The 22,287-nt window shown below is 49.1% G+C and overlaps 1 protein-coding gene across 1 annotated transcript in view; it reads right to left on the bottom strand.

Moving 5' to 3' along the window:
- Positions 1 to 22,287, bottom strand: part of EFCAB6 (EF-hand calcium binding domain 6) — a 212,234-nt gene that overhangs the window by 11,488 nt on the left and 178,459 nt on the right. The window contains exon 24 of the mRNA XM_081247831.1: positions 7,248 to 7,475. Coding sequence (XP_081103957.1) covers positions 7,248 to 7,475 — 228 coding nt within the window. The remainder of the gene's footprint in view (positions 1 to 7,247; positions 7,476 to 22,287) is intronic.

Genomic DNA, 22,287 nt, shown 5'->3' with positions numbered 1-22,287 from the left:
GTGGCTTAAAGGAGGGTGGGCTGCCAGTGGGCTCTCACACGTATCTTAGCAAGACTTGGGAGGCAAGCGGGAGGAAGGTCATGTGATTACGGACAGATACAAAGGATGGGCACGAATGCTTCAGGAGGCAGTGAAGAGCTGAAGCGTGGACATGAGGACGCCTACAGAACGGCCAAGGACAACAAAAGGGGCTCGTTCTCAGGCAGGTGAGGCAGGGGCCCACCACCTTCCTAATGAAAGCCTGCGAGGCAAGCGAGGTCAAGGCAGGACCGCGCAAAGCCTATTCTTATCCTGTTTTAACTAAAGGGGCTTCAACGGGCAGAATACACATTGCTAGGATGGCCCTGGGTGGGTGGGGAAGTGGAGGCTCACATGTGGCTCTTCAGTCCTGACGGGTTACAGCCCAGGACACTGACGCAGCCTGGCGGCTGGTGTGGGCTGTAGGGACAGGAGGGGCACCAGAAGACTGGAAATGGGTACCACAAAAGTGGACTCTGGAAACTTACGGGCCTGTGAGCTGGACGTGAAACCCGGGTAAAATTCCTGTGGTTTGTGAAGGAACTGAAAGGCAAGTTCATTCCATGTCAGCAAGTTTCCATGTCACGTGGCAGAATGCACACCTGCTGAAAGGTCCCCTGGAAACGCAGAGTAGCAGACAACTACCTTCTAACTACTTAAAAATTCACCACTTCGGGTTCCGCTTCTGCTTGTGATGTGGGAAGCGGCAAGCGAACGCCACTCCCATTCTAACAAGAAAAAGCCAAATACCTACAAACTCAGAACTTTTCCGGAGCCCATGAGACAGTTGAGGTTGCAGGAGCTGAGGGGACTGAACTCCACGGAGCCCCGAGGCTCCAAGGAGAGGCCGTCGCGCCAGCTCTCACTCTTGGCGGGGCTCAGGAAGAAGTGCGAGGGTGGGAAGAAATCAGCCGAGATGTTAGCAAATTCCTGGAGGCCAAGCTGGGCTGGCGCTCAGGCTAGAAGAGCTGGGAGTCATGGGCACAGGGAACGCTCACACTCACAAGCTCTCCTCTGCAGCCTTTGCCGCTGCTCCCAAGAGGCCACGAGAAGCCACTGGTGGGGGATGGACGTGAAACACCGCCCGCTTCTCCAGACCCTCCTCTACTGGGAAGCAAAGCCACGGGGGGAGGCATAGCAAATCCACTCAAGCCCGGGGGCCCTGGGCAATCTTCTGCTGGAGGGATCTGACGCTGGGGAAGAGTAGCAACAACAAAATTCAAATGTAGCTCAGTTACCCACCAGACTGATTCAACAACGCTCCCACACTCACAGCCTGACAGAGAAGAGGTGCACCCATTTCCAGGCATAAATATCATTTATACCACCGTCTTTACTATTCTTCTTCACAAGGTGTCTGGGATTCAATGTTTTAAAAATCTTGAGACATACAAACAAAAGAAAAACTGACCCATTGCCAAGAGATACAGCCAGCAACAGACAAGACTCAGAGATGACCGCACTGTGGGGATCGTCAGACAGGAACGTTAGACCAACTGTGGCTAATACATTAGTGGATCTAGTAGAAACGGTACACAACATGCATGAACAGATGGGGAGTTTCAGCAGAGAGGTGGAAATTATTATTTTTAAATGCATTGTTCCTCCGAAGAAGATATACAGATGGCCAACAAACACATGAAAGGATGCTCAACATCACTAATCACTAGAGAAATGCAAATCAAAACTACAATGAGGTGTCACCTCACACCAGTCAGAATGGCCATCATCAAAAAGTCTACAAACAATAAATGTTGGAGAGGGTGTGGAGAAAAGGGAACCCTCTTGCACTGTTGGTGGGAATGTAAATTGATACAGCCACTATGGAGAACAGTATGGCGGTGCCTTAAAAAACTAAAAATAGAACTACCATATGACCCAGTAATCCCACTACTGGGCATATACCCTAAGAAAACCACAATTCAAAAAGAGTCATGTACCACAATGCTCATTGCAGCTCTATTTACAATAGCCAGGACGTGGAAGCAACCTAAGTGTCCACTGACAGATGAGTGGATAAAGAAGATGTGGCACATATATACAATGGAATATTACTCAGCCATAAAAAGAAATGAAATTGAGTTATTTGTAGTGAGGTGGATGGACCTAGAGTCTGTCATACAGAGTGAAGTAAGTCAGAAAGAGAAAAACAAATACCGTATGCTAACACGTATATATGGAATCTAAAAAAAAAAAAAAAAAAAAGGTTCTGAAGAACCTAGGGGCAGGACAGGAATAAAGACACAGACGTAGAGAATGGACTTGAGGACACAGGGAGGGGGAAGGGTAAGCTGGGACGAAGTGAGAGAGTGGCATGGACTTATATACACTACCAAATGTAAAATAGATAGCTAGAGGGAAGAAGCCGCAAAGCAGAGGGAGATCAGCTCGGTGCTTTGTGACCACCTAGAGGGGTGGGATAGGGAGGGTGAGAGGGAGGGAGACACAAGAGGGAGGAGATATGGGGACATATGTATATGTATAGCTGATTCACTTTGTTATAAAGCAGAAACTAACACACCATTGTAAAGCAATTATACTCCAATAAAGATGTAAAAAAATAAAAAAAATAAAAAATAAAATGCATTGTCCTTATTCAAACACAACAGGGAAATCAGATTAAACAGAAATGGAGAAGAAACCCACGGCATTCGAGGCATGGTATGATGCAGGTGGTGGGCGGTATTCTCTCAGGAACAGGGAAAAGAGGCCCCCATGTGAGATGGGCACTTAGAACCAAGCCATCACCCACTACCTGACGTAGAAACTGGAACTGGCCTGTGCTGCTCGTGGGCACAGAATTTCCACAGTCACTGAGGACAAAAGCCTGGAGGCCAAGGCAGGAGGAGTCCAGTCCCTAGGACCAGCCAAGACAACTGTAGGACCACCTGGCGGTGGGGACCACACCGAGGAGACCCGCCTGGGCGAGCTGCGTGTGGAGCATTTGGGGTTTATCAGAACAGCCCGGCTGGTTCCTCTCTCCTCACTCACTCGTACCTCACCCCTCGTCTCAGAGTGGCATTCTGGTAAAAAGGAAGTGGCATGAGCAGCTCAGCCCCTGCCTTTCTTCCCACTGGGATCTGGGCCCTGGAGAAAGCATGTGATAATTAGCAGATGTCTCATCAACACCGAGAGATGCTGGAAGGCAATTGAGAAACAGCTTGAAAGGGTCAGGGAGAGAAAACTTGGACCTAGAATTCTATCCCCAGCCAAACTATCTTTTGAGGACAAGGGTGAAACAGGGAAGCTCTCAGGCTTCCTCTCCCCTGAAAGAGCAAGTAAAGATGTACTTGAGCAAAAAAGAAAGTGAACAGGAAGGAGAGCAGGACAGAAGATGTGACTGTGGACAATGGATCAGTGAGGCGCCCCACGCCCGCCCTCCCCTCCCCCCTGCCCCCCACAGCACCCCATCCACGGCTCCTTTGGCTTCCCCATCCTCTACTGCCCTTCTCACTCTTCCACCCACATCCATTAGCAAATTCTGCTGCTTCCAACTCTGAAACGCATTCATGATCCAACCTCCGCTGTTCCCAGCCATCCACCTGACCCAGGTCTTTAATCAGATGTTGCCTTCTCAGGGGCCTCCCCTGACCGCCCTACTCACAACGCACCCTCCCAATTCCCTAGCACTACCCTCTTCCCTGCTTTTTTTTTTTTTTTTTTTTTGGCCTCTAGAGCATTTATCACCATCCAACACACACATATTTTGTTCACTGTCTGCCTGCCCCTCAAGGAACACAGACCCCATGGGCAGCGTGTGTCTCTGGTGCCCACTAGCCGGCTGGCAGCATCGCCATCTAAGCAGCATGCCCACTGTGCCTGCTTCGAGGATGCTCCCTCTGCCTGCATTGTGCTCTCCCGTCCCCTCTCGGAGGCAACGCCCACATTCCAGCATTGTGTCCTCAGGGAAACAGCCCTGACCCCTCGGTCCAGGTCAGCCCCCAGCTCTGCTCTCCCAGCATGCTGCATGGCCCTTTGCAGCAGAGAGCAGTGTGGAATCACAGAAATAATGTACCACAGGTGTTTAACCTCCCTCTACCTTCCCAGGATGTAGACTCAACGGAGGCAGGGAGCAGGCCCGCCTTGGTTCCCTCGGACCTAGCATCACCACTCTGAGCTCAGAGGGTCCCCAGTAAGTGAAGGGGTGGGTGCATGCTGCCTTCGGGCACTCACTGTGCAGCCAAGACAGGAAGCTCTGTGCCCAAGAACATGCAAGCGTGTCCCAAGTGCTCAGCCAGATGATGGAGAGCTCAAGGTGGGGGGAGGGGGGAGGGCAAAGCGGGGCGTGGCCAGCTCCAGCAGGTAAAGGTGTGGTCAGAAAAGGCTTCACTTGGCTCGAAGTGAGTCTGGAAGAGGGAGTCGGTGTGGCCAGATACAAGGGGGCGGGGGAAGGGACGGGGGCAGGGGCAGGCAGGGACTGCGTGGGCAAAGATGGGGAAGGCAGAACTGCAGCCTGGGCAGAGGGGAGGGCACCTGGATCAGCCTGGGGAGCACTGTCCCATTTCAGAGGGAAGGACATTGAAGCTCAGAGAGGTTGAATAATTCTCCAAAGTCACAGAGTTGGACGAGTGCAGAAGCAGGGTTGAAACCCAAGTCTGCCTGTATTTTTCTCTCTTCCTAAAGCTGTCTGTTTTAGAAATATCACATCTGGAATGCTCAGAAATGTTTGCTGGTTCCTTCCTCTAATATAGCTGCACATTCAAAGTTCTCATGCGGTCGCTATGGACTGATCTAAATCGCCTCACCAGGACAGGCTCTCCCCATGGGATCTCTATCTTAAGCCAGATCCAAGTGGACCCAGTTTCACAGACTTTTATAACACGCTTTACGCAGAGCCATGAAGACCTGTCAGTGTCTGACTCCATCTGCTCTGAAAGTCGCTCTCTTTTTCTGAAAGGTTAATTGTGCCAAAAGGTTTCCAAAGATGTGGCACTTCCCTACTTACGGAGCTCTGTAAGTCAAGAAAGCTGGCCCCTCAGATTCACGATGATTGGATTTTTTAGAGATAAGTCTTTATAATGTAGATAAACGAAGTCATGGAATCTGTACCTGAAAGCTGTTTAACATGGTCGGACCTGTCCCAGTATCTCCGGTGAACTCTTCCCCATAATGGCATGAGGGGTCTAGACATGTCAAGAGTGCAAATTACTTCTGTGTCTTACTGTGCCAGACACTGGGCCATCCAACCAAGAAGGTCGCTGGCTAAGCAACTCATGCAAGAAGAAAACATATGGATCTCTGGGGCTTTTGCTTTCTGTTTACTAGCCTGTATCTAGAAGCATCCTTCCCAAATACAGCACAATTTCTGCTAATCATCACCCAACTTAAACCACGGTACTCATGCCAGGCTTTGATGCTCTCAGTGGTGCAGACTGTCTTTGAGACGTGTCCGTGTATTTTTAGAAAGCAGCATTCAAAAGTAAGTGCTTGATTTTTTTGCAGGGGGTGGAGGGTAGGGGGTGCTGTCTGTGACGGGAATGGTGAAGCTTTCTCAGTGGACAATTAGAATCAAATTCTCTGTTATGAATGCCAGATGTGCCGGCATGTCATTAATTTATACCTATAATTAGAGTAAAATTTTGCTCATTTAGATGGAATGAAAAATCTTTATTACTAAAATCTTTATTACTAAAAAATCTTTATTACTAATCTTTATTACTAAAAATCTTTATTACCAACCTTTATTAGTTGGCCCCATAGAATAATAAATGCAACTGTACTAATTTTAAAGGCTTCTATCCATTTGTAGTAATGGAGAGAAGTATTGATATTTGCAAATAGAGAGCTCACTTGGCTTGGATGCTCTGTGGGACAGAATTGTTTGGAAATAGGGCATTGTTTTGCTTAGCAGAAATGATCATAATGCCTAAAAAAGGTGATACTTTAGGAAAGTGAAATCTGGTGTTCATATTGCTAATATCTTTAACAAATTCATTCTTTAGGGCAGTGAGTTCCGAGGCCTAAGTAGGGATGGAGGTTGGGCACGATGATCACCCCTCCCCGTGAATACTTCCAGTCCTCACCCTAAACCTCTGACAATGTGAGACTTGAGTTTGGAGTGACCCAACTCTGGAGGGGAAAGAATGACATTTCCACACGGGGAGCTGTAGGAAGCCCCCTGGGCTGGGCCTGAGCAGAGCCAGGAGGAAGAGGGGAGGCGGGGGTGCTTTTGTGAGTATTTTGGAGTTCCTTTCTCATCTGAATTATTCTCTGGGAATGGATGGGGCATCAATTCATCGGAGAACTGAAGAGGGTTGGTAGCAGTGCATTTTCTGGGAAGAAGGGAAATCTGCTTCTGGGACTGGATCAGTGGTGCTCTGTTATCGGCTGTTCAGCCCCTGGACTGCTGGGATGGGGGTGGGAACGTGGACACTGTCCACTCACTGGGACCTGCTGAGCACCTGCTCTGTGCCAGGCTCCGTTTCAGTGCTGGGGGCACAGTGAGGACCAAGCAGCCAGGGCTCCGCTCCCCCATGCTGACTTTCAGTGAGATTATCGGCTGAGGCCAGTGAGCAAGGCAGGCCCCCTGGGACGCCGTCCTGCTGGGAGATGCTCTTGGCCTAGGAAAGCCATGAAGGGCCAAAGAGGCCAGGGCAGCAGGTTGCTAGAGCTTTGAGCTAAAAAGAGCCCAGCTCAGTCCTTGGGGAAGAGACCGCAGAGAAACTCTTGTGAGGGTTCTGTGATGGGCAAGAGGACCTCAGAGAGGGTGGCCTGTGTCCAGCCTGTGGACAGTGGAGAGGCCCACTGGGGGTGGGCGTGTCACCAGCATGCCTGGGGCAGTAGCTCCAGAGCATCCAGAAACGCCGGCAGCAGAACCCGGGAGAGGCCGGGAGCCGGGAGGTGGTGGGAGCGTCAGAGCAGCCTACAGGCTCTATATCCACCCTTACCCCCGCACTCCCGGCCCAGATGTGGGGAGAAACTGGCCCCCTCTTTGGATCACTTAAGCCCAGGAATGATCTGGGGAAGGAGGAAGGAGGACAGTGGTAGCTGGAGCCGAGTTTAATTTGATTTTAAAAATAAAAGTGATATTATTTGCATCCTGATTGAAATGGTGTGATTCATACCCTTTACATAAACAGAAAGCTCCGTGAGTCCCCAGTAAGGTTTAAAACTAAATAACAACAAACCACCCCCCGCCCCCAAAAAACCTTCAAGTATTTAAAAAACTAGAGAACAGTCTTAAACTCTTTACGCATCGCTTAGGAGGCTAAAGGAAATGCGTTTCTTACTTGCTCATCCGTCAGAACTTGGACGTGGCGAGTACAAATGGACCGGAACTCGTCCCTGGAGGCGGTATGGGTCTGCATGGTGTCGAAGTTCTCAAACTCCTGGGCGATGGTGTGGTAGTGGAAGGTCACGGCTTTGTGGAGCCGAGCCAGGACCTCTTGGTTTGCCATTTCCTTGGGAGATATGGGCAGCGGGCCTTTGGGCATCTTCTCAGCCCACTCAGCAGCAGCCTGGGCAGAACAGAATGGAAAATTGATCCATTTAATAAATAATGAATCACCCTGGCACTGCGTGCCTCAGCCAGGGCAGGTCCGGGGAGGTCCAGCTTAGTGAGGAAGATGAAGAACCAGGAGACAGTGTGACCCAGAGGCCCGACTGCAGGGGCAGATTTGGCTGAAGTGGGAGCCTGGGCTGACCTGCCACGGAGGAGAAGCAGAGTGTGTCGGCCCCGTGGGGCAGGGCAAGGGGCCAGGCCAGGCCTGGGGAGGGCGCACCTCTTCCCCTCATCCCTGCACTCGTTCAGCCTGTCCTCTGGTTTGTGTAACAAGCACACGGTGGGTGTCTGCTCTGAGCAGTAAGGGAATCAACAGGGATGTGGATCCAGACTGCTTTCATTTTCCGAACCTCAGTTTGATTAATTTACACTCCCAGCGGTTACAATGTGAAAGGCGGTTTTGGATGACTGCTCTCATTGTGCTGTAGCACCGCTGTCGGCTAAGCGTCCCTTGGGTCTGAAACTTTGGAGACCCGCAGGGATTTGATCCTGGTGAGCGCAGGTTCCTGCAGGTGGAGCCTGTGGGGACAACGGAGCCGCCCGCTGGCCTGGAACCCGTTCAGCACTCCTTGTAGGGCAAGGACAGCCGGGTGTTGGGAGGTGCTTTCAGGGCCTGGGGACGCTGTCCAGGGTGCTGAGAATCCCCGAGGAGGGGTCTGCACCCCAGGACAGCTTTCTGGTGGGGGGGGGGAGTGAGCCACGAGGATGGAGGAACAGTAGAAGGATCCTTTCACTGGATGTTTAGGCTGATGTGCTGGCAAAGGGCTCGTGGCCAGGTGAGCTGGAGGGGCCTTCAGCCCACGTTCAGCATCTCAGTGTGCATCGGCTGATGATCCATGTGGTGGACAGACCACAGGAAGAGCAGGCAAGGGAAGTTACTTAGTGACCATCAGTAGCCCTGGAAATGACAAGGGCCTCTGTCTATCCTGGGCACTAAGGAGACTGGAGCTGGAAGGGCGAAGCCGGGGTGGGGGGCGGCTGAGTCCCCAGCCTCCTGCAAGGGCAGTGAACAGGGCCAGGGCTGCAGCCCTGATGTGCATCTACTTGCTGCAATTAGGAAAAGGTCCTGAAGCTACACCTGTGGTCACTGCATCAGCAGGTCGGCTCCTGGAGTATGAGGACGGGATGGAGCCCCGGGTTGGGAGGGGAGACCGGGCTCCGTGAGAACCCAGGGGTAACGGAGGCATGAATGCTGCCCCCGTACCAGGGTGGATTCTCAGATACACTGGGTTTCTCCACATCAAAACCCTTCATGACTGTTAGCTAGGATAACAGTTCTTTCAAAGCACCAGCACTTTACCAGATGATCAATCTAATGCCCCCAGCCTGTATTAAAACTTGGTCATGATTCATGTTCAGCAATTCCATAGCAATATAGGTATTATATGCTACTATCCTTCAGGACAGAGTATAATGTTACTTTATGAAATTGTATCAAACACAGGATGCTGCTGGGAATATCCCCCAAAACGTGAATATACACACACTCAAACCACAGCCCACCACATCCTTGACCACCCAAAGGTTAACAGAGGCTTTTAAATATGTCCATTTGGAGCCATCTGTAAAGTGAATGAACACCTTTCCTTTTTCATTCTAGAAAAAAAGTGATATTACAGACGCATCTTACACTTGCTCAAACAGTTGAAAATGCACCCCCTGTATCTAGGCAGGAGGGCCTTTCCCTAAACGTTGCAAGGGGTGTTGGTGCTCAGAGAGTACAGGGACCTTTTCTGGATGGAGACTCAGGCTCGAAGTGTAAACTTGTCACACCTTTGGGGCCTGAGGAGGACGCACCCCAGGTGAACATAACTGGAAGAAGCACAGGTGGTCGTGTCCCGCAGGGGAAGGTGGGTCCCCGGTCTGAGGCTAGACTCTGCCTCTAACTGGCTGTGTGACACCGCAAGTCACTTAACCATGTTTCCCTCAGTTTCCTCATCTTTCCAGGAGGAATCAGGCTCCCATGAGATGGTGTGTGTGAGTGCCCTCTGAAAGCGTTAAACACACAAAACGAATTGGAAATACTACTATTTTAACAACAGATATGGAAGAATTCTAACAAAGTAGGATGGGCAACCTTAAGTTAATGTGCTTTAAACTCTGGAGGAAATTGAATCATTTTCTAGCAAAATATAGATCACTACATTTAACTTAAGTAATAGGAAAGCCTGAATAGACAGGTAACCACAAAAGAAATTTTAAAAGCTGTTAAAAGATCTACCATCTATCAGTAAAAAGGTGTCAAGCCTAGATAATTTTTACATTAGTCAAATTATTCCAGAACACAAAAAGTGATATATAGTATTCCAGTTCATTTTGTATTACCCTAATACAAAAATGTGATAAAGAAAACACTTGGAAAGAAAAATATAAGCCAATCCAGTTTATGGATATAAATGCAAATACATCAAAAAAAGAAAACATTAGGAATATTTAGTGCCATATTTTAAAAGGGCATACCGAGATCAATTAGGGTTTATTCCAAGAATAAGAGTCCTTCAAGAATTAGCAAAACTTCAATTCCTTGTATTAGCAGAGGTCACATATCAACAGATGGCAAAATGGCATTTAACAAAATTCGGCAGCCGTTCCTGACTAAATGGTATAGAATAGAACAGAACATATAAACTACATGGAAATAAAATGAACATCCTAAACACGAGAATATTAACAGACACTATCTGCAAATATGTTACATGGGTGAAACACTGAAGCATTGCCATTAAAGTCAGACACAAGACAGGCACGCTCACCGTCAGTTCTGCTAGTCACAATTTTAGAGGTTTCAGCTTTTGAAATAAGACAAGATGAAATAAACAGTATAAATGTTGAAAAACAAGATTCATCATTATTTGGGATATGATTTTACAGCTAGAAAATCTCAAGACAATTAGGAAAGTGGCTGGATTCAAGTAAAAAATACAAAAAAAACAATACTTTTTTTTTAAACGGTAAATATAACAAGTTAGAAATTGCATTGTGAAAAAAAATCCACATTCACATTAATGACAAAGCTACTGAATACCTTGGGATAGATTACATCTGAAAGGCATAAGACCTATACAAAGAAAGACATACACATTCTACTGAAGGTTATTAAAGCAAGAGTGGAATGAAAAGAGACACATACTATGTTCCTGGATGTGAAGACTCTACTTCCAAAGGTAAAACCTTTCTCAAATTATAAATAAATAAAACTCTAGTAAAAATCTCAATGGCTTGGGATTGACATATATACACTAATATGCATAAAATGGATAACTAATGAGAACCTGCTGTATAAAAAAATAAATAAAATTTAAAAATTAAAAAAGAAAAACATATCTCAATGGATATTTGGGGGACTCATTAGACACTGATATTAAAGTTGGTAAAGAAAAAGAAATATGTGAGATTTGCCATTAAATTTTTGGAAAAGGCTACCAATGATGTTTTTGAGCCACCAGATATTAAAAAAACACCATAAACTTGATATAATCAGAATGATAGAATCAGAAGAGCTAGGTCCAGAATGTACAAATAAATCAGTGGACACCTACTCAGACTGTTCATGAGAAGTAAGTCTCTTCTGTGACTGAGCCCTTACATCACAAAGCCTATTGTTACAATGTTATAAAAGTAGCAAGGAGCTGTATGGCTGGCTGACTCCAAGATAACCTTGGGGGAAAGAGGCCCTCCCAAGCAAAACAGAACATCCGAGTTTCAGAAAGGAAAATTCTTTCTTCTTTCTTGAGTCATCAGCTTCAAAACACAGTCCTTCTGAGGTCCCCATCTCAGCAAATGGAAACTGTCCCGGTAGCTCAGAATAGAGTCCTCTGTGACGATCTTTCTATCACTCATACCCAAACCACCCGCAAATCCCAGTGGCTCTGCTCCCAGTGCATACCTGGAAGCTGACCGCTCTACACTCACCCCCTGGTCCAGGCTGCCATCATCTTGCACCGATTATTGCATCAGCCTCCCTGTTTCCACCCTCAGTCTTTTAAAGTACACACACACGTGTATTACATGCACACACATGTCAGCACTTGTTCTCTGGATGGAGGGGTAAGGGAGGGCAGAGCCATAATCAAAAAGCCACAGTCATTTTCCCCTGAGGATGATCTCTTTAAAGTGCAAATCAGGTCAAATGGCTTCCCATGTTGCTCAGAGTAACAGGCAGGGTGTCACAATGGCTCGCCCACGACTCCTTCTGACCTCACTCTGTGAGAGCCTCCTGCTGTGCTTCATTCACAGCAAGCTCCTTCCTGCCTCAGGGCCTTTGCACCTGCTGTTCTCACCCTTCTCTCAGGGTTTTTATCACATTCCTGAGCCGAACTCCAGATTCTCTCTCGCTTTCCCTGCTCATTTCCATCCCACGTATGGCTCTCTGATCCACCTCATATTTACCCTAATTGTCTTTCTCATCCCAACAGAAAATAAACTTCAAGGCAAGTCTAGTCTTTTGTGCACTGCTGAATCCTTGAGTGCTTAGAAGAACCTGGCACACAGCGGGACCTTGCTATTTGTTCAAAGAAAGAGTGGATAAACAGTGTCTCCACACAGCCAATCAAATGAATGATTGCTCTGGGCAGCCACCCTGGGTCCTCTGTTAAAAAACTCTGACCTGGTCATGCTGCAAAAAAATGGAAAAGAACACAAGATTCCACTTTTTTCTTCTAAGAAATGCAAACTTCTTGATTGACGATATCAGTGCTGGGAAAAGGGGAATAAGGTATCTGGAGCCATAAAAGTGCCTATCCTTTGACTTGACCCTGTGAAGACTTTCCTTGAGGAAATAAACATGGAATTATGATCATTACAGTATTATTTATGGGATTCACAAAATTAAAAAAAAATTAGCAACACTTTAGATGTCTAAATTAGGAGAATGGTTAAATAAAACACGATATTTCTAGAAGATGGATGACAGTGCAGCTATTTAGAAGGTTTCAAGAAATAGTTTAACAATATGGTAAAATGTTTGCAGTGCACTAAGGGAAAAGGGGCCACAAAAGGGTCCAAATGATCATACGAGCACACACACATACATGCACACATGTGTATATATACACACCCTAGTACTAACGATTGTTCTCTGGATGAGGAATAAATGAGGGCAGAGCCAGGCAGATGACTGGGTGGGGCTCCCAAGCCGGGAGTCTTGTCTGCCCCGCGGGTTGGGGTCCTGAGGCTGGGGGCCAGGATAGCCTGCTTGCGAGCGACGTGGAGGAACGGCTGGTCTCGGAGCCCTGCTCGCTGTGACTGCCCTGGATGTGAATCTGCCCGCTCTCCACCTGTGCAGGGATCAGAGCGACACCTGGGTCACACTGAATCCCAGAGCCCTGGGGGGAGGGCGAGCACCTGTGCTGGGCGTGTGACACACGCACACGCGATGCACTTACAGAGGATGAACACTCAACGCACGCCCGAGATGACTGTATTGAGCCATCCACAGACACCCCTGGAATGTCTGCTGTGTGCCAGGCTCTTCGCTAGATGCTGGGGAGACAGAGATAACAAATAATCCTTAAATAGTCTTGCCCGGGTAGGGTCTGGGCGGGAAGAGAGATGAGGGCCAGTCTCACAGGTGAGCAGAGATTATAACGGGTCATGTGCTCTTGACACAAGTGATGGAAACAGCCTCCAGAGGAGGAAACCACTGAGCCAGGAGGTGAAGGAGGTACAGGTGCAAATCCTTGAAAACTGGCACCCGAGGCGCTATTATCCTTACTTGACAAGCTGGCAGGAAGGTCAGGAGAGCAGCGCTGGCTTCCTGCACCCCCAGCGCTTTTCTCAACATCCCCAAAGCCACAGCCAGAGGCCAGGCTGTGGACACGGAGAGGGAGGGGGACTATGTTTGTCACAAAGGTGGTTTCGCTGCCAGTTAGAGATATTCTTTTGCTGCTTGCAAAGATAATTATTGCATGTTCACTGTAGAAAACTACAAACAGGGCACAAATTGAAAACAAAGATCACTAGTTACCCCGCCCCCAGCAGCACCACTGTCATCGCCTTTGTGCACAAGGGACCAACCCTTGACCAGAAGGTCCCCAGGCCCCAGGGGATGCAGCCGTGCTGCTCCCCACCCCGTGCCACCCGGAGAAGCCTCTGGCCTCTGGAGGGTAGGGCCTCCTGGCTCTCCCATCAAGGGCATTTGGGCTCGAGGCTGTTAGGCGCCCACATTCTGGTTCCCATCCTGCTCTTTGCAAAGCCGCTCAGCTACCACCGCCAGCCTTGCTGAGTGACTGGAGACGCCAGGGAAGAACAGATGGCTCCTGGTCTGGCGCTTTTGTGTCCCTGGCGCTTCTCACGTGATCGTTATATCTGAATGGGGAAAAATAGTGCTTTTTCTATAACTAGAAGAAATGTTTCTCCTAATCAGAAAAGACACCACTATCTTCAGACGCAAATGTCACTTTCCAAAACTAACTACGCTTTACATAAAAGGTCCCCTCAGGATAGGAATCACAGCTGCAAGACGGAGAGAACTCGGGAGGGATGAGGTGTCAGGCGCCCACTTCTGTCCCCACTATTCTTTGGAGCAGGAGACGCTGGGCCTGCGTCCTCAGCACTCCTCCCCGCAGCCCCCCATCTGACAACTGCGCACACCGGTGACTTTTCAAATGAAAAAAAAAAAAGTAGACTCTAATGCACTATGGGTCTGACCCAGTTAGAGAATGATTTACGTTTTTTTTTTTTGCGGTACGCGGGCCTCTCACTGTTGCGGCCTCTCCCGTTGCAGAGCACAGGCTCCGGACGCGCAGGCCCAGCAGCCATGGCTCACGGGCCCAGCCGCTCCGCGGCATGTGGGATCCTCCCGGACCGGGGCACGAACCCGTGTCCCCTGCATCGGCAGGCGGACTCTCAACCACTGTGCCACCAGGGAAGCCCGATTTACATGTTTTGAAGGTATCTTCTCTCACTTATTCAAGGGTATTCATGGAACCTTGTTTAACAAACAATTGTCCCTCTTGATGTTGCAGAGAAGTACGGGCCACCTGACCCAGAAGGAAGATTCTTGGTCCCCTTTGTGACGACACGACATTGTTGGCAAAATACATAAAAGAAACAATGTCCCAACATTTGCAGCACACAATCCTCAAAGAGCCGCCCAATAACACGTCAATTTTATGGAGCTTTTCTCAGGCTCAAACGTAGCCACGTATCTCATTTGGTAAAAAGCAAGCTGTACAGTGTAATCCAGGGGCTCTGAATCCTGCCATTGCTTGGACTCCCCCAAGAGGCCGCCCCAACCAGTGGGGGGTCAGAGGGAGGAAGCCCGCGTGGGAGGGGCCCGGGGGGAGGTCTGTGCAGGAACCCACCCTGAGCCCACCCCCTCTGCCCCAGCTCAGGGCTCCTCGCGCCCCACAGCCCAGTGTCTCTGAGGCCGCCTTCCGCCCAGACTGGGCGGTCTCCCAGCGTGCAGTGCCGGCTGATGAACTGGGGGAGCCCTGCAGGCCCAGAGCTGGGACCCCCAGCCTGTGTCCCGTCCTCCTGGCGGCTCAGATCCACCACCATCCCACGCCTGACACCAAACGTGAAGGAGGGGCAGACCCACCCGGCCTCGAGAGCCCAGCCAGGGAGCAGCACCAGCAACCCAAGTTCTGCCCGACTGGGACCCAGCAGAAGTCGACCAGGGGCCAGACTGGTCAAGTAGAGGGGCCGGGCCTGGAGGGTGAGGACAGCTCGCCGTCAGCTGAGGGCTTTGGGGCTGCTCAGGGCTGAATGGAGCTCAGTTCTGCTCTTCCTTGTGACCTCAGGCAAGACGCACTCCCCTCTGCCTCACTTTCCTCACGAGAATAAAACCCGACCCGTCTCAAAGGTCAGGCCTGGGATCTCAACAAAATAACCCTCACGGTGCTTCGCCCAACGCCTGGCAAACATGGGTGGCCGTCCTTGCTGTTCCTGACAGTTGTTTTAATAGACATCTTTGTCTGAGTCAAGAGGTCGGGCAGACCTGGGCTGAGTCCTGGTTCCTGGCCCACACCGGCTCTATGGTGGGTCATCAGAGGGCAGAGGCATGTGGCGCCCGCTGTTGCCTGCAGGTCAAGCCAGCCTGCTGGGGAGGGAAGCCAGGTCTGAGACATGGTCATGCATCCTGAAGAGGGCCGTCCGCAGGACCCGGGCTCCTGACCAGCTGCTTCGGGCCCTGCAGGCGGAGCGGGGGCTCAGATTCAGGACGGCTAGGCTAGAGCCATGCCATCTTCTGGCTGGATCTCAAGCAGTCACCTCACTTCCCCGGGCCAAGGTTCTCAGTCTGTAAGGTCGTGACAGCCACACGAATCAGAGGAAGCTGCCCGCAAGAATCATCCCAGGAGACAGGGGACAAACAGGGAGCATCCTGTCCTCTCAGGAAGGCACTGCACCAACCTGTCCCCCATAAAGACAAATTAACCCCATCTCTGCTGCAGGGAAGGTTTTTTTTTTTTTTTTTTTTTTTTTGCGGTATGCGGGCCTCTCACTGTTGTGGCCTCTCCCGTTGCGGAGCACAGGCTCTGGACGCGCAGGCTCAGCGGCCATGGCTCACGGGCCCAGCCGCTCCGCGGCACATGGGATCTTCCCAGACCGGGTCGCGAACCTGTGTCCCCTGCATCAGCAGGCGGACTCTCAACCACTGCGCCACCAGGGAAGCCCTTGGGGAACTCATATTTGAAAGGGGTTGGGGGATCCCCAAGCAAGAAACTTGTGCCCCAACCCAAAGCTGAGAGAGTGAGCCCAGGGCAAGAACAAGCTAGAGGGGGCAGGGCACTCCAGGGGGTTCACTGACCCTGGAATTCTGTTAGCTCATATTCAGTTTTATTGTACTCTTGTTTCAACAGCTCTGTTACGGGAATGATTCCATAACAGAGCCTTTTAGTGTCCTGTCAATAAGTTACGTCCAGCCACGTTCTTGGCTGACTTATAAAATCACTTTTCCATGAAATCGTATCCTAAGCAACTTCTCTAGGTAACCTGGAGGAGAGAACGTGGTAGGGAAGGGGTGGAGGGGTGGGCTGAGCTGTCAGATGATCTGGCAGGGCTGGAGACAGAGACACGCCATGTATCTGTTTGCTGGTGGCATGCTGCATTCAAGGCCCATTTCCTCAACTACCGTCTCCACATCCTTTGCCATGGGACTCCGGGGTTCCTCCCACTGAAGGGCTGAGACTATTTCCCTATCCTGTGGCTTTGGATTCAGCCATATGACTGCTCTGGCCAAGGGAACGTTAGCAGGTTCGACGTGACCAAAGAATTAACAAGTGTTTGCGTGATCTGCAAGCCTTCCTGTGTCTGTTGTGCTGCCTTGAGAGGAGCCCACGTGACTTCGCTCTGGTCCAAGGAGCAGAGATATCCCAGTCAGGCCACCAGAGCCGAGCCAGCCCAGATCAGCCAGCCCACAAGCAAAAGCCGAACGAATGCTCACAGTCCTGGAGGTTCCGTGGTTGTTTGTTACACGGCGATAGCTGACCAATTCAGTTCTGAATTTCTAGTTAGCGAGAAATAAAAGGTACTGAGCTCAGAGTACATAGAAGAGAAGGTGGCCTTTTTGGCTGTCAGTGTTCCTTGATGATGGGCACTTTGCAAAGGGACTTTGTAACACTCCTCCTGTGGGTGTCCAAGGTGGCAGTCACCTAGCTGGGACAACATGGTTTAGCAAGGTCCATTCCAGCTGTCAGATTAGAAACATGTTAGTATATCAGTCTAACTATTATGAAGGTTATAATTAGCTAATCAGACTGCATGATTCTTCTACTAAGTTTTGTTCTGAATACTTAGGGATTCAATTATACAGTTTTCCCCATGATTCCTTACAGGAGGAAAAAAAAATCCCAAAACTTCATACAGAATAAGAATACAGCAGGTAGAAAAACTCCTAATTAGAAATACTCAGTAATGAATTCCTCTACTTCCTTTTAAAGAACAGTATAATTACTTCTAAGAATTGAAAAATTGCTTCATTTGATCAAATATTTTGATTAGCAAAGAAATTAATTGCACTGTATCTTCATTTGTATTTACAGTGAATTAATGAATGCTAAAAATAACAACAGCAGCAAAACTGCCTGTCAAAAAAAAAGATAAAACATTTTTAAAAATCCAGTTGAGAATAAAGTGAAAGCTCTGTGCGCAAACGTGCTGCTACAGACGCCTCCTGCCGGATCAAGGAACCAACTTTTGTGACTCCCAGAGCCCAGCACGCACGAGGCCAAGGGTAGACGCTCGTCTGTCGGGAGGTCTGGAGGTCTTAGTGATCGATGAATTGGCCTCAGCAATCCAGTATGCTGTTTGCAGATTCAAAAGGGTGACACCAGAACTGCAGGCACAACCCAAGTTTCCTGGTGGTGTGACCACTGCCCACACTGGGATCTCTGACCACGGAGGGATTCTTTCTAGGCAATGCATGAAGGCAAATCTGGAGATTTCAGGTTCCTTTTCCTTTGGAAAGGCTACAATCAAATCAAGCTTCAAGTCAACTGAACCAAGGCTAACTGAGACCCAGTCCTGGTGGCCATCCTTCACTGTGTCTCCTTCACCCCGGCGCTGGGCTGGGGCGTTGCAGAAGTTTCTCTAATCCTCCTATTGCCCTTCGAGGCAGCCGTGGTTCTCCCTATTTCTAGACAAAGTAAGTGGGTCAGGACCCGGCCACAGTCCCCAGGCTACTCCCCTGTGAGCTGATGACTTCAGAGCTGTGCTCTCCCACCCTTCCATGATCCCAGCCCCACCACACACACAAGTACAGAGCCCACCCGAGAGAGGAATGTGCGAATTCATCAGCACTGACTGAGGGCCTACCGCGTGCCAGGCTCCATGCCAGGCAAGGGGAATAGAGCAGTGAACGGCAGAGACAAAGCCCTGCCTTGGAGAAGCTGATGCTTTGAGAGGCCCACGGAGGCAAGCACGGGGGAGACCCACCCTAACAGCCCTGCCCCTTGGCCTCCCTCCCAGGTCCTCTGCCCCCGGCCTCTCACCCCACTTTGACCCATGCTCTAGCCAAGCCCAAAGTACACGTTTCCCATCTTGGGTCCCTGCACAGGCTGATCCTTATGCCCGGGAAGCCTGGTCTGCCAAAGTCCAGACACGGTGTTAGCTCATCAGAGAGGTGATTATGCCATCTCTGTCCCTGACCATGCAGACTTAGGTCCTCCCCCTTCGGCCCTCCGAGCTGACTTCCACCATACAGCTCGACATTCACAAAGGATCCATCTGACACCTCTGCAAACACCCAATGCACAAATCCTTTGGTAGCACGAAATTGCCATAAAATGCTGAGAAGTCGAGGAAACATTTAAGCTACCCCTTCAACCCTTTAATGATTCAATAAACTCATGGCTGAATTCATTTATGAAACTATTAGATGAATTCTTCCACCCAAATAAATTACACACCATATAATCACATCATTACTAAATATTATACAATAACCACGCACTCACTGAAGTAGGATAGAATAAAAAAAAATAATGCAAACATTTGGTGTTTGCTACGCTCGGTTCCATGCAAAGCTCTTTCTGCATTAACTCGCTTAATCCAAACAACAACCCTGTGGGGTGGACACTCAAGACAGCTCCCGCTGACAGTAGGAAGCTGAGAGCAGGGGCCTGATTCTGGTCTGAATTCTAATCCCTGCTCTGGCACTTCTAGCTGTGTGACCGGGAACAGATGCTGTAACCTCTCCGTTCCACAGTCTCCTCATCCTTAAAAGGGATCTTAGGAGGGTTAGCTGAGTTAATTTAGGTAAAGTGCCTAGAACAGGGCCTGGCTCACAGCACGTGCCCAATGCGTATTAGCCACCGTCTGGATGTTGGTGTCTGACTGTGGGTGACAAGAAGATGATGGTAAATGGCTGGGCAAAATCACTAGGTAGGCCAGTGTCTGGAACACACTGTCACACACGTGCTGAATGTGGGAAGGTAAGATTCTCCCAGTCAAATGGGGCAGCTAAAGCCAGAACATGAGAGCTCACCTCCAAGCTAGACATGTAGGTATGTGGTAACAATTAAGAAACTGGTGCCGTCTGCGGCCTGGATTTGCTCTGCGAGGCTTGTTGGGAACAATGACTTCTTGGATTGACTCTTGGCTTCCTGATATGGTCATGACCTTGTAGAATCAACGGTACAGCTCAACTCTGATGTTTAATTGATCCAAACATTGGCAATTGAATTAGACCGCGAATCAGATTGCCATGGCCCTGGAGGGGGTCTGCAGGGATGGGCTGTGCCACTGTCCGCTTATTTTGAACATGTAGAGAGCCTATACATGAATACCCTATACATGAATACCCTCATGTATTCCCACTGAGGGTAGGAATCAAGAGAGATCGCCAGCCCACATTCGAGGGGAGTGCTGGCGAAAGCGTTTGGAGAATGCGAGAATGACTGACAAATACAAGGTGGGACATCGGAGGAGCTGTACAGCGTTCCCTAGAGACGGGCTGAGGGCCCGGCCCTGCTGGCGCTGTACAGGGGTCACGTGGAAGCAAGCCTGGCACAGCCCCCTTTGCTTTTCTGCAAGAGGCGTGGAAACCAGGTGGCCGAGCCCTGTCCTAACTCTGGCAGGGGCCCATCTGGCAGCTGCTAGAGAGGTAGGTGCCCAGTCCCTCGACTGTCCACACCCCTGGAAGCTGGGGAAGGCAGGGGGGACTTCTACTCCTTCTGACTGGAGGCTCCAGATCAAGATGGGGCCCAGGATGCATGAGTGCTTTGATGCACTCAGATTTGGGAGAAGCGTGTTAACCTTACGAGAATGGCAATGTGTCATGCTGGCTGTGGTCAGGCAACTTGCGCAGGTTGGCCCCTAACTACTCCTCTGGTGTGATGATGTCATTTTCATACAAGGCAGTGGTTGACAATATTCCTTTTCCTTTAGCTCAGGCACGGCGGGCCCAGCAGCCCCTCACCCTGCACTGTCACCAAGGCCACCGCAAGTGTCCAAGCGGCCTGTCTTATCCCTCCCACCCTGCCATATACTCAACCGTCTCCAGGACAACAGGTAGTAATTATCCCATTGACATGTGGAAAGGGAGTGAAATTTAGGGGAAACATTCAAAAATCACCGAAATTGTATCAAGAGGACTCAGCCTTTCTCGCCATTAGGGGCAAGAGTAAATAACAGGAATGACGTATCTTAATAATTTCCTTAATTTATTTCCCATGATCTTCGAGTCTTTTCCTGAAAAGGAAACGTCCCCATCTTTATAATATTCATTAAAAATACATGGACACCATTATATTTACAATAAAAAGAAAGATAAATCAAACTAACACTGTTGGCAACTAATATAAATGTGATGTTCATAGAAGATTACAAACATTTTGATGTGCTTTACGGTCTCTTGTTCAGCTGAAAACTACAATCTTAAATTCTCTCTTGGAAAAAAATCATCTTCAAGTTACTCAACGTCTCACTGGATGACTTTACAGACAATATATTATAAACACAAGGTAAGGACAGATCTCATTGGCTCTCTGTTAGCTAGAATGTGACAAAATAATTACTCTGCATTGAATAAGGATGCGTTTTGTTAAAAAATTCCATTAGTTCCATGATAAGAAAGTAGAAAGATTTTATATGGGTTTCTACCGTGTCTTTGAAAAATTCTATTTCTGCTCTGAGCATTATTTTATATTCACGGAAGACACTGAAACTGCACTTTTAAAAGAAATGTTAAACAGGAATGATTTCTAAAAACAAGTAGTGATACTCTATATAGTTTGCACGTAGCATTTTGAATGTAAAATGTTTTTCCCAGAAGTGAAAAAGAGGTATTTGCTGAGGGCAGACATTCAGATAACGTTTTCACCTCGTTTGTGAGAATCTTATGAAAAAGGTGTTAGTGCTGACGTTCAGAGCTTGTCTTGTTTTTTCTTTTTTACTTTTCAACCAAGGCTCTGGTAGCATTTCAGTTTTAATACCTCGTTCCTCTTCTTTTGTGCCATCTGAGCTAGTGTTTCTTGTCCTGACTCAGGTGTGATGCTCCCAGTGGCACCAGGCATGTCCTTTGCTCCTGTCTGCAAAGCCTGACGGAGCCTCATTGTGCGCAGCTCCCCGGCCTCCGGGCTGAGCTCGGTGTCCCAAGAATGACGTGCGGCCCACGCGCTGAGCCGATGGCGGGAGGTTGATCTGCGCCAGCCCGTGACCCCCCACTTTGAGAAACGCTTCAGTGGGGCAGCGGGAAGAGCAAGGAGCCCAAAAGCCAGGGCCGAGCCACACGCCAGGATCTGAAAGTAACGTGGCACCTGTTCTGAAAGCGGAGACGCTTTTCCCCTGTTGTGTGTGATGGACACACGAGACACAGGTCAATACGAGTTTTGGGGGGCAGATTTAGCGGTGCACCCCGACTGAGAACTGGATCGTGAGCAGGTGTAAAATCGTCATCTTTACTCTCTGTGTGCTTTCCATCTCCTCAAGGCCTTACAAGACTCCTTAGCTACCTTTCCAGCTGTCCCTTTTCCAGGAACGGATTTGGTTTGGCTGGGGATTATTCACAGCGAACTTCCTTTGCGAGAAGAGGTCCCAACTGCCTTAATTACATTTTGGTAATCTCCTTTTAATTACTTGCCGCCCATGCATCCCCTAGAGGAAGGGATGGCTGATGTATTTAATGAGCTCGAGGAGGATGCATTAACTCTTCCTATTGTTTGTTACTTCTTTTCTTTCTATTAAGAACATCAGCTCAGGATTAAACTTCCGAAACCATCACTTGTACACGGTCACGGCTCTCACACAGCCACTTTGCCATCCCAGCCACCCTTGAGGAAGCTGACCCATGTCCCTGCTCAGAAGTCTTAACGAGTCTCCTGCTGCTC

This window comes from Mesoplodon bidens (genome assembly GCF_964165515.1).
Source record: "Mesoplodon bidens genome assembly, chromosome: 11".
NCBI lineage: Eukaryota > Metazoa > Chordata > Mammalia > Artiodactyla > Ziphiidae > Mesoplodon > Mesoplodon bidens.
The sequence above is the reverse complement of the archived record's forward strand: the minus strand, read 5'-3'. Positions and strand labels throughout refer to the sequence as shown.